Source organism: Schistocerca americana, chromosome 8 (assembly GCF_021461395.2).
Source record: "Schistocerca americana isolate TAMUIC-IGC-003095 chromosome 8, iqSchAmer2.1, whole genome shotgun sequence".
Lineage (NCBI taxonomy): Eukaryota > Metazoa > Arthropoda > Insecta > Orthoptera > Acrididae > Schistocerca > Schistocerca americana.
This window is the reverse complement of record NC_060126.1, coordinates 310221893-310234842: the sequence shown is the minus strand read 5'-3', so window position 1 is coordinate 310234842 and position 12950 is coordinate 310221893. Positions and strand designations below refer to the sequence as shown.

Here is a 12950-nt window from a genome sequence, read left to right as displayed (position 1 = left end):
CCTCAGTCCACACATTCTAAACAATAAGAAACAAACAATAACTACGATGCCAATTGCACAGCCATATGCATTGCACTTCACAAAAGTTCAGTGGGAAAAATAGTTCCCACTAACTTACCTTGTATTATTTACATAATTTTCAGTCAAATCAAGCAAATATACACGTATACTTATCTCCCTCGTAAATATAAAAGTAGATAAATACAGCACAAGTCACTTCACACGCAAAAGGAAAGCACACTGTACAAAAAAACGCGGTAGCAGTGGAAACAGTGGCTCGTTTTCGCGCGGAAACTGCGCTTCTGCATTGATTGACTAACAAGGTAGAAATACAACCGCTTTCGCACACCCATTGACAATCTACATGTATTTAGCATACTCTAATAGAGATGACAGCACAAGTTAGAAGTGCGAAAACGGGTTACCACTGAACTTACAGCGAAAACAAATAAGTGGGAACTATAGTTCCCACTGGCCACTAAAGGGTTTAAAGCAGCATTCACAGAAGTCACCGGCACCGGGAAGCCACAGTGTAGCCTCACAGTGTAGCCCATCCGTACGTCACAGCGCAGCCGACCACCTGTTGCTGGCGGGAGCGGCACCCGTACGTTTGGGCGGCGCGTCGCCGCGGGCGGCGTTCTCGGCCGATGGAGGTCAGCGGCGGCCGGCGGGGCTGTCGAGGGCGCGCCGAGGTGAGCGGCAGGTTGTCTACGTCACGACCAGCCTCTGCGGCGGTCGCTCCCCCGGCCGCGCCGGTGGAGGGGGCAGCGCGCCGAGGATCCAGGTCGCAGGTAGCGCGGCCCGCAGTGTGCAGCCAGCCCCCGCAGAGGACGAGTCCCAGCGCGCCGCGAGCCGCGACCCGCCCGCCCTGGAATGCGCGCTCACACGTTGCCGCTGCCGCCCTTCTGGAGCTCGCGGACCCTGCCCTCCACGCGACCCGTTCCTTGATCGCCGTCCTCACGGCACGGCTGCGCGTCTCGAACGCGACCGGGCGTCTTCCCTTGCGCCGCCACCCCTGTGCGAGGACGACAGTCGACCGGCCTCCGTTGCCTCAAGCAACATTACCGTCCGTGTCCAAATAAAACCTGAAGACTCAGCTCTTCCCAAAACTACCTTCGTTGACTCTTTTTTTTCGGAACTAGTGAGTTGTGTATCGCCTGTTACTCTCTCCCTGAAACTTCTAGCCTGTACCGTGCTCGATTTACGTCGCTTGTGCTACGTGTGTTGCCGCGGCGTGATTTCTCGTTGTCCCGCGACTGCGGCGGACGCTACGCTTGGAACAGTGTCCGCAGTGGGAGCTATGCGCAGCGCCTAGCAGCGCGGCAACCGACACTGCACAGCCGTACCTGCCACGAGCAACGCGACAGCTGCCGGCCGCCGCGATGAGGAAGGACATGAAGAAGTCCTCCTACTACGTGTGGTTCCTGGGCGCGCAGGAGGCCAAGGGCCTGCGAGGCCCGGAGTACATCCTGCCCGCGCTCAGCACTCTCATCGCCCGCGAGAGGGAAGTGGAGCCCTTCAAGGTGAGAGCCCAACCCACGAATTTAGGGTAGCTGTGGGACAGGAAGTACATGTGTTGCGCGATACCACGTTTCCTAATTTTCTACCACACCTAAACTTTCCTTGGTCAAGTGGCCACACGAGACGTAACATAAACAAAGGCCACTGTTCAACGACGGGTAGCATTCATTTCACGCTAGGTGAGGAGAGCCCTGTAGGCACGCGTCAGGCGTCATCATGAGTTTCACGAGTTGTCCTATCGACTGTTGTGTGCGTCTTGAATCTGTTCATTGTTCTTAGTTGATTTACAACATGAAGGCAAAATTAAAACGATCTAGATGGTTTAATATTTCCAGCAACATTCGGAATTACTTCGAACTTCAGTTTCTCAGTTTAACGTTTCTGCCCACATGAATTATGTACAATTCATTGGCTTTTATAAAAATACGAAACACTTTAATTTCTCCCTATTTCACATTTTTATCCACATGATTTATGCACGATTAATCGGACTAAAAAATGCCTAGACAAATTCGTTATGGTTACGATTCCTTCATTCAGATATTCGTTATGTTCATGAAACACACAATAACATCTCACATTTATTGGATTGCAGCTTAATAATTAATTATTCCATGTTTCTATCCACAGGATTTAGACACGATTCGTCGGATTCTAAAAAAATTTCAGGCTAGAAAAATAACAAGACACTTTCATTATGGTTATGATTCCTTCATTCAGATATTCGTTATGTACGTGAAACACACAATAATATCCCACATTCTTTGGATTGCAGCTTAATAATTAATTATTTCACGTTTATATCAACACGATTTCTGCACGATTCATCGGATTTTTAAAAAAAATTGACTAAAAGCTTTTTTTTTTACTTTTATTATGGTTCCTTTGTTCAGACATTCATTATGTTCGTGAAACACACAATACCATCCCAAATTGTTGGGATTACAGCTTAAAAATTAATTCAACTGGGATGAGCGTAACAGATATCTCCTGTCACATCGTTTGTACACATGTATTTACAATTTACATTTAGCTTTGACGTTATCGGTACAACCGCAAAGATCGATTTATGCACTCAAGTAGTCGATTTAGGTTATTTACGTCACGATGACGTACTGTTACGTCACTATGACGTAGGGTTCTCCTCACTTAGTGTGAGATGAACGCTACCCTTCAACGACAGGTCGTCGACGAATTTAACCGAGGCGGAGAACTAGTTTAGTCGAATAAGCAAGAAGAAGCACAAGGAGAGTGGGTCTGTTAAAGAAGTAACGGTATGGGGAATCCATGCAACACACAAATCTGGATGGCTCAAAGGAGATTTGAAACCTGCGACTCCTGAATGCCATTCCAGTTTCATAGGCAGTGCACCAGTTGCAAAGGCACTACACAGAGTTGCTGACCAGAAGTACGTCACTGGCTGCACTAAAGGGAAGACAAGCCCGAATCTACGACTATGTATCGGTGACCTTTCCTTGCTGCAGATGTCTGACTAACACACTGACAAGGGAACCTCCCCATCGCACCCCCCTCAGATTTAGTTATAAGTTGGCGCAGTGGATGGGCCTTGAAAAACTGAACACAGTTCAATAGAGAAAACAGGAAGAAGTTGTGTGGAACTATGAAAAAAAATAAGCAAAGTATACAAACTGAGTAGTCCATGTGCAAGATAGGCAACATCAAGGAGAATGTCTGCTCATGAGCGCCGTGGTCCCGTGGTTAGCGTGAGCAGCTGCGGAACGAGAGGACCTTCGTTCCAATCGTCCCTCGAGTGAGAAGTTTAATTTATTTTATTTAATTTATGATTATCACATCCACAAGAAAACCTTAATCGGGCAAGGTAGAAGAATCTTTTTACCCATTCGCCAAGTGTACAACATATTCCTGTCATGTGACGCACATGCCGTCACCAGTGTCGTATAGAATATATCACACGTGTTTTCCTGTGGAGAAATAGGTTGACCTATGACCTTGGGATCAAATGTTTTCGATATCCATTGGAAAGGCACGTCCTTTCGTCTACTAATCGGACGGTTTTGCGGTGCGGTTGCAAAACACAGACACTAAACTTATTACAGTGAACAGAGACGTCAATGAACGAACGGACAGATCATAACTTTGCAAAAATAAACAAAGTAAACTTGTCACTCGAGGGAAGACTTGAGCCAAGGAGCTCTCGTTCCGCAGCTGCCCACGCTAACCACGGGACCACGGCGCTCCTGAGCTCACACTGTCCTTGATGTTGCCTATCTTGCGCATGGACTACTCAGTTTGTATATTTTGCTTATTTTTTCGTAGTTCCACACAACTTCTTCCTGTTTTCTCGATTGATCTGTGTTCAGTTTTCCAAGGCCTATCCACTGTGCCAACTTATAACTAAATCTGAGGAGGGTGCGATGAGGAGGTTCCCTTGTAAGGTGACAAAAATCACTGGTTAGCTCCTACTATCGTGTCGGAACTTTTTCCCAGCTTACGACGACAACTCGACTTAGCATGGACTCAACAAGTCGTTCGAAATTCCCTGCAGAAATGTTGGACCGAACTGCCTCTACAGCCATCCATAACTGCGAAATTGTTGCCGGTGCAGGATTTTTGTGCACGAAATGACCTCTCGATTATGTGCCACAAACGTTCGACGAGATCATGTCAGGCGATCTGGGAGGCGAATCATTCGCTCGAATTGTCGACAATGTTCTTCAAACCAGTGGGGCGCAACTGTAGCCCAGTGGCATAGCGCATTGTCATCCACAAAAATTCCATCGTTGTTTTTGAACATGGAGTTCATGAATGGATGAAAATGGTCTTCGAGTAGCCGAACACAACCTTTTCCAGTCAACAGTTCGGTTCAGTTGGAACAGACCCAATCTATTCCATGTAAACACAGCCAACGCCATTGTCGAGCCACCATAAGCTTTCACAGTGTCTTGTTGACAAGTTGGGTCTATGGCTTGGTGGGGTCTGCGCCACAGTTGTACCCAGTCATCAACTCTAACCAACTGAAGTAGTGACTCATCTGACCGGGCCACTGCTTTCCAGTCGTCTAGGATCCAATCGATATGGTCGCGAGCCCAGAGGAGAGGCGCTGTAGGCTGTCATGCTGTTAGCAAAAGCTCTCTCATCAGTCGGTCTGCTGCCATAGCCCATTAACGACAAATTTCGCCGCACTGTCTAAGGGATACGATCTTCGTACTTCCCACATTGATTAGTGCTGTTATTTCGCGCAGTGTTGGTTGTCTGATAGCACAGACAACTCTACGCAAAAGCCGCTGCTCTCGTTCGCTAACTGAAGGCCTAGTATTGTAGGCACACTCTTGAAGCTTTTGGATCTTGGCATATTGAATTCCCTAATTATATCCGAAATAGAATGTCTCATGCGTTAGCTCCACCTACCATTCCGCGTACAAAGAATGTTAATTCCTGTTGTGCGGCCATCAATGTACTGCCCCTTTATACTTTGTGTACGAAACACTACCGCCATCTGTACATGTGCATATCGCTATTCCATGACTATTGTCATCTCAGTGTAAGCTTTTCTTAGTAAAGGAGCTACGATGGGCATAAATTGAACAAAGGTCACAGTTTAACGTCATGTCGTCGACGTCGTTATTAGAGACGGAGAACTAGTTTACTCGAATAAGGATGAAGTAGTACAATGACAGTGACCTTGTCAAAGAAGTTATTCTAGTGTCCGCTTCAAACGATATGGCGCAGCTATGAAGCACAAAAATCTGGATGGCTCAATGGAGATTTCAAACCTGCGGCTCCTGAATGCCAGCCCAGTGTCATAGCCAGTGCGCCATTTCACACAGGAATTATACACAGTTACTGAAGAAAAGTACATTGCTTGTTTCACTAAAGGACAGGAGAACACCGAATATACGACCACGTTTTACTGACGTTTGGTTGCGTTAGATGTCTGGGCTGTAGTCTAAACTCCAATTCAGTCGCTTTCCTTGTACTCGAGACACACAGAGCTCCTATGTAGCCACATGCTATTAAATAATATTAATAGCGTGATATCCGAAGTACCTCGGGACATGACGATTTTTTTGTCACGGGGATATCACCGTAGCCTAAAGGTCGGCGATTCTGCTTTCGATGCAGAAAGAGCCGGTTTCGATTCTCGGTGGTTCGTCAGATATTTTTCTGAGGGAGGTTTGGTAGGGGATCCCTCAGCCTCGTGGAGCCAAATGAGAAGCTGCTTGAATAAAGTAGTGACGCCACCAATCGGAGTTCTCTGCTGGCGATAACGGATGGAGAGACTGGCGACTCGGTGATGATACGTCCCACGAGCACAGATCCCTCCTCTTACTGCCTTGTAGGCAGCAGACGGCTAGTCGGGTTAGGATTAAGGCTTCTTTCCTGAGTATAAAATGGCTGAAACGATTTAGAGGAATCACGGAAAACCTACATCAGGATGACCGGCTCGGGTTTGAACCGTCGTCCTCTCGAATGCGAGTCCAGTGTGCCTCGATAATTGTAGAAGGGGGAGGGAAGGAAGATATGAAGGCTGAGGTTTGTGTACCTATCGACACGTGAAGGAAACTATCTCAGAACCATGGGGAAGCAAATCAGTGGTAGCTTCGGCTAAAGAACATTCCCTGTACCTAAGTATATTTGATTATGAAGGCGTTACGTGAGTGCGTAGACAAACACTCATGAAACACCAGTCACGGCGACGAAATGTTGGAGAAAATTTTACCGAAGACGATGCGATACTCCAGCCAAGAAAGCCGCAAGCCTCATCTGATTATTATCTCAGTAGGAATATGTAGTATTTGGACCACCAATGACTACAAAAGTGTGTACAGAAAGATAAAACTTCTGTGTGCGGACCATACAAAGTGCTGAAGAGTAGTATCATGTGGACTGCAAGCAGTGGGTGAATATCTGAAACGCCTTGTGACACATAATAACTACACTCCTGGAAATTGAAATAAGAACACCGTGAATTCATTGTCCCAGGAAGGGGAAACTTTATTGACACATTCCTGGGGTCAGATACATCACATGATCACACTGACAGAACCACAGGCACATAGGCACAGGCAACAGAGCATGCACAATGTCGGCACTAGTACAGTGTATATCCACCTTTCGCAGCAATGCATGCTGCTATTCTCCCATGGAGACGATCGTAGAGATGCTGGATGTAGTCCTGTGGAACGGCTTGCCATGCCATTTCCACCTGGCGCCTCAGTTGGACCAGCGTTCGTGCTGGACGTGCAGACCGCGTGAGACGACGCTTCATCCAGTCCCAAACATGCTCAATGGGGGACAGATCCGGAGATCTTGCTGGCCAGGGAGTTGACTTACACCTTCTAGAGCACGTTGGGTGGCACGGGATACATGCGGACGTGCATTGTCCTGTTGGAACAGCAAGTTCCCTTGCCGGTCTAGGAATGGTAGAACGATGGGTTCGATGACGGTTTGGATGTACCGTGCACTATTCAGTGTCCCCTCGACGATCACCAGTGGTGTACGGCCAGTGTAGGAAATCGCTCCCCACACCATGATGCCGGGTGTTGGCCCTGTGTGCCTCGGTCGTATGCAGTCCTGATTGTGGCGCTCACCTGCACGGCGCCAAACACGCATACGACCATCATTGGCACCAAGGCAGAAGCGACTCTCATCGCTGAAGACGACACGTCTCCATTCGTCCCTCCATTCACGCCTGTCGCGACACCACTGGAGGCGGGCTGCACGATGTTGGGGCGTGAGCGGAAGACGGCCTAACGGTGTGCGGGACCGTAGCCCAGCTTCATGGAGACGGTTGCGAATGGTCCTCGCCGATACCCCAGGAGCAACAGTGTCCCTAATTTGCTGGGAAGTGGCGGTGCGGTCCCCTACGGCACTGCGTAGGATCCTACGGTCTTGGCGTGCATCCGTGCGTCGCTGCGGTCCGGTCCCAGGTCGACGGGCACGTGCACCTTCCGCCGACCACTGGCGACAACATCGATGTACTGTGGAGACCTCACGCCCCACGTGTTGAGCAATTCGGCGGTACGTCCACCCGGTCTCCCGCATGCCCACTATACGCCCTCGCTCAAAGTCCGTCAACTGCACATACGGTTCACGTCCACGCTGTCGCGGCATGCTACCAGTGTTAAAGACTGCGATGGAGCTCCGTATGCCACGGCAAACTGGCTGACACTGACGGCGGCGGGGCACAAATGCTGCGCAGCTAACGCCATTCGACGGCCAACACCACGGTTCCTGGTGTGTCCGCTGTGCCATGCGTGTGATCACTGCTTGTACAGCCCTCTCGCAGTGTCCGGAGCAAGTATGGTGGGTCTGACACACCGGTGTCAATGTGTTCTTTTTTCCATTTCCAGGAGTGTACTTTCGTAACTGGTCATGTTATTTTATTATGTTTAAAAGACGTCTTCTCGTGCTACATTTTAACAAGTACTGCAGCAGCACAAAGGAACGGTGCTCATAGCCTCGCTCAGCGGAAATGCCGTCGGCGTAACTCGGCGCACTACAAGGGCAGTTACACCCAGTGGACTCTGTTTGGTAATGGAAATTGTGGCCTCTTGTGCTGGGGTCCTGTGGATCTGGAAGAGGAACCGTTCTCTCTGTCCGTAAAATAACGATACTTTCGCACTGCTCCTGAGGACAACGCGTCAAACAAGAGAGGAGGGAGGGGGGACATGGGGCAGGTGTGGCAGTATTATATCCTGCTGCCATTTCCGCGTATCCTTGTTAAGCGGCAGGAAGCAGTTAACGCTGTGTTCTATGCTGACCGCATGCGCAAAGCAGTTGTCCACGGCCACGCAAGCGATACAGGACCTCGCGATTTTCTCCATACTGGGGCCCCTAACACCATCACTGCAATCAATGTTACTGATGCGTTTTTAAATCCACTTAACATTTTTTCACCCATATTCACAAGTGGTACACTTATTTATTACAGCGCTGTATTATGAAAACATTGTATAGTGTAAATAATCATCTTCATGTGTGCGTTGGCTTTCTCGCAGTATTTTACGTCTGTTGTTTTTGTTTGTTTCATGAAGATTCTGGTACTGATTCCACATGGTACACAAAACGGGTCAGCAACGAAAAAAGCGTTCCAAATTTAAAAGAACGCAAAATTCCCAAGATGGGTAAAGTTTTGTAGAAGTTAGCAATATAGTGCGTACTTCAATGCGAGAAGATTTTAATAATTTACACAACGAAACAGTGTCTGGAAATCTGGCACAGAACCCAAAGAGATTCTGGTCATACATAAAGCACATCAGTTTGAAGACGCAATCAATACCTTCACTGCGCGATAACAACGGCGAAGTCACTGATGACAGTGCCACTAAAGCAGAGTTATTAAACAAGGCTTTCCGAAATTCCTGCACCAAAGTAGACGAAATAAACAATCCTGCATTTCAATCAAAAACAACTGGAAAGATGAGAAGCATGGAAGTAGATATCCTCGGTGTAGCAAAGCAGCTTAAATCACTTAATAAAGGCAAGGCCTCCGGTCCAGATTGTGTACCAGTCAGATTCCTTTCAGAGCATGCTGATACAATAGTTCCATATTAGCAATCATATACAGCCGCTCGCTCACAGAAAGACCCGTACCTAAAGAGTGAAAAATTGCTCAAGTCGCAGCAATACTCGAAAAAGGAAGTAGAAGTAATTCGCTGAATTACAGACCCATATCACTAACGCCGATTTGCTGCAGGGTTTTGGAACATATAATGTATTCGAACGTTATGAAATACCTCAAAGAAACCGATTTATTGACACACAGTCAGTACGGATTCAGAAAATATCGTTCTTGTGAGACACATCCAGCTCTTTATACTCATGAAGTAATAAGTGCTACCGACAGGGTATGTCAAATTGATTCCACATTTTTAGATTTCCAGAAGGCTTTCGACACCGTTCCTCACAAGCGCCTCCTAACCAAACTTCGTACCTATGGAATATGTAATCAGTTGTGCGACTGGATTCGTGATTTCCTATCAGAAAGGTCACAGTTCGTAGTAATAGACGGAAAGTCATCGAGTAAAAGAGAAATAATATCCGGCGTTCCCCAAGGAAGTGTTATAGGTCGTCTACTGTTCATGATCTATATTAACGACATAGCAGACATCTCAGTAGATGTCTTAGATTATTTGCAGATGATGGTGTCATTTACAGTCTTGTAAAATCATCAGATGACCTAAACGAATTACAAAATGATTTAGGTAAGATATCTGTATGGTGCGAAAAGTGACAATTGACCCTAAATAAAAAACAGTGTGAAGTTATTCACGTGAGTACCAAAGAAATCAGCTTAATTTCGATTACGCTATAAGTCACACAAATATGAAGACTGTAAATTCAACTAAATATTTAGGGATTACAATTACAAATAACTTAACTTGGAACGATCACATAGATAATGCTGTGGGTAGAGCAAACCAGACTGCGATTCATTGGCAGAATACTTAGAAGGTGCAACAGGTCTAGTAATTAGATTGCTTACACCACGCTTGTCCGTCCTATTCTGGAGTATTGCTGTGAGGTGTAGGATCGGCATCAGGTGGCACTGACGGATGACATCGAAAAAGTACAAAGAGAGGGGGGCTCGTTTTGTATTATCCCGAAATAAGGGAGACAGTGCCACAGACATGATAGGTGAATTGGAGTGGCAATCATTAAAACAAAGGTGTTTTTTGTTGAGACGGGATCTCCCCACGAAATTTTAATCACTAGCTTTCTCTTCCGATTACGAAAACATTCTGTTGGCACCCACCTACCTAGGGACAAATGATCATCACGATAAAATAAGAGAAATCAGGGCTCGTACAGAAAAATTTAAGTCCTAGTTTTTCCCGCGCGGCGTTCGAGAGTGGAATGGTAGAGAGATAGCTTGAAGGTGGTTCATTGAACCCTCTGCCAGGAACTTTATTGTGAATAACAGAGTAATCACGTAGATGTAGATTCAAAGTCGCAAACTTTAGTCCAGAAAGGTTCCCAATACTCAGAAAAACGTATTTTCTGTAACTTGTCAGCAAACAAAAGCATTTACGGATTGATGAAGTCTTTTTAAGAGAAGCCTAAAACATTTATTGGTTGTCAACTCTTTCGAAACCATTGACGAAATTCGTAGGAGAACCGATAGATGCTTATGTCATCAATGATATGAGATTATACGAGAAAATCCTACACTTGCGCATCTTCAGTGGAGTAATGTGATCAGTGTAAATAACCTGACTACCTAAATCGCTCCAGGCAAATGCCGGGATGGATTCTTTCAAAATGTACGGCCGATTTCCTTCCCCATCCTTAACGGGGCAATCCGAGTCTGTGATCCGTCTCTGACGATCTCGTTCTCTACAAGACATGAAAAATTATTCCTTCTTCTTCTTTTAGTAACCTGCCAGCTTATTTTCTGCTTGATAATCCGGGATTACAGTAGCCTGAAAAGTAACCCATGAACCCCGGTGTATTGTACACTTACTTGTTTATTTTTGTTGTTACCTGTTAAACGAAGGTATGTATAAGAATTTCTTTTACTTATTCGACATCCACCTGGAATATCACGGTTTTTTGGAAATTTCGTATCCCTGTTTTGTGGCATGTTTCACATTCTTGAGGATATACTCACTGTGAATCCATGCAACAAAAAGTACATAAAAATAAAAATAAAAAAGATGTCGGGAGGTACATTGTACCGTCTTTGGACGTCTGATAGGTGAGAAAGTAAGAGAGAAGTGAGCAACATGAATGTGTATTTCAAGACATAAACGCTGATTCAACTTTGTAGCACTTTAAAATTGTCTACAGACTGAACCAGGATTTCACCGACAAACTGGCAGATGTGATAGTGTGGACTAACACAAGAAAAAAAGTCTAGTACACATATGCTCTGAAATGCATTCCTTAAGATATATGAGCACTTGTTCATCTTCGATACTGAGAGACACAGCTCTTCTACTGAAGGCTCTTTGCTTTCCAAAGTTTCGGAGGTGGTAGTATGCATCGAAACAAGAAAAAATTCCGGTAAACATGAGCTCTAAAATGCACTCCTTAAGAGCTATGAGCACTTTTTCGGTAGAAGAGAATTGTTTCACGGTACCGAAGAGAAATAAGTGCTCATAGTTCTTTAGGAATGCATTTTAGATCCCATGTTTACCGGACATCTTTTTTTCTCGTGTTCGTCCACAGTGCCACATCTGAAAATTTGTGTATTGAATTCTGGATAACCTTTATACTCGACCGCAGCTAGAACTCTACCCCTAACCTGCCGCGGCCAGTGCTCTAGCGAATATCCGAGCACCGCGACCACGGAAACATGAACGATCTGTCGCATATGGCAACGGTTTAAAGCCAATGCACACAGTAATGTGAAAAATCGTAGAAGTGCCTGACGAAAGCCTGTATAGCACATTTCATTTAGATGGTTGGTACAATGCCAGTCCTTTGCAGAAACAGTATAGAACAGGAAGATGTGAGAGAACATATTGCGATAATAAAACACTTTCTCTTACTATAACCAACTGTCAGCGATGATTTTACTTCAGTTTAATCTACCGGGTGATCAAAGAGTCAGTATAAATTTGAAAACTGAATTAATCACGGAATAATGTAGACAGAGAGGTACAAATCGACACACATGCCTGGAATGACATGGGGTTTTATTAGAACCAAAAAAATACAAAAGGTCAAAAAATGTCCGACAGATGGCGCTTCGTCTCATCAGAACAGCAATAATTAGCATAACAAAGTAAGACAAAGCAAAGATGATATTCTTTACAGGAAGTGCTCAATATGTCCACCATCATTCCTCAACAATAGCTGTAGTCGAGGAATAATGTTGTGAACAGCACGTAAAGCATGTCCGGAGTTATGGTGAGGCTTTGGTGTCGGATGTTGTCTTTCAGCATCCCTAGAGATGTCGGTTGATCACGATACACTTGCGACTTCAGGTAACCCCAAAGCCAATAATCGCACGGACTGAGGTCTGGGGACCTGGGAGACCAAGCATGACGAAAGTGGCGGCTGAGCACACGATCATCACCAAACGACGCGCGCAAGAGATCTTTCACACGTCTAGCAATATGGGCTGTTTTTTTTGTTCTAATAAAACCCCATGTCATTCCAAGCATGTGTGTCAATTTTTACCTCTCTATCTACATTATTCCGTGGTTTATTAAGTTTTCAAATCTATACCGACTTCACCCAGTACATATTTCCGTTGTAATATTTCCTTATCTTTCCGTTCTTCTGAGACTTCGTTGGTTTCTGACGTGTTGAAACCATTGCATTGAACAGCTGCCACTTTTATTGGGAATATGAATTTTATTTAACGAACTGGTAATATTTATCACGCCTGACCGTGATATTTTATCTGAATTTCGTAGTTTCCTTGCCGCCATGTGCGGTTAGTGAGGACTCGTGTCAACCGGGCGCATGTGTCGTCATTACTGCGTAAGCATCGA

The 12950-nt window shown here is 45.7% G+C and overlaps 1 protein-coding gene across 1 annotated transcript in view; it reads left to right on the top strand.

Moving 5' to 3' along the window:
* Nucleotides 1-829: 829 nt before the first annotated feature.
* Nucleotides 830-12950, top strand: part of LOC124545792 (zinc finger protein 503-like) — a gene marked incomplete at its 3' end in the record, with an annotated part of 415142 nt that continues 403021 nt past the window's right edge. The window contains exon 1 of the mRNA XM_047124739.1: nucleotides 830-1523. Coding sequence (XP_046980695.1) covers nucleotides 1383-1523 — 141 coding nt within the window. The remainder of the gene's footprint in view (nucleotides 1524-12950) is intronic.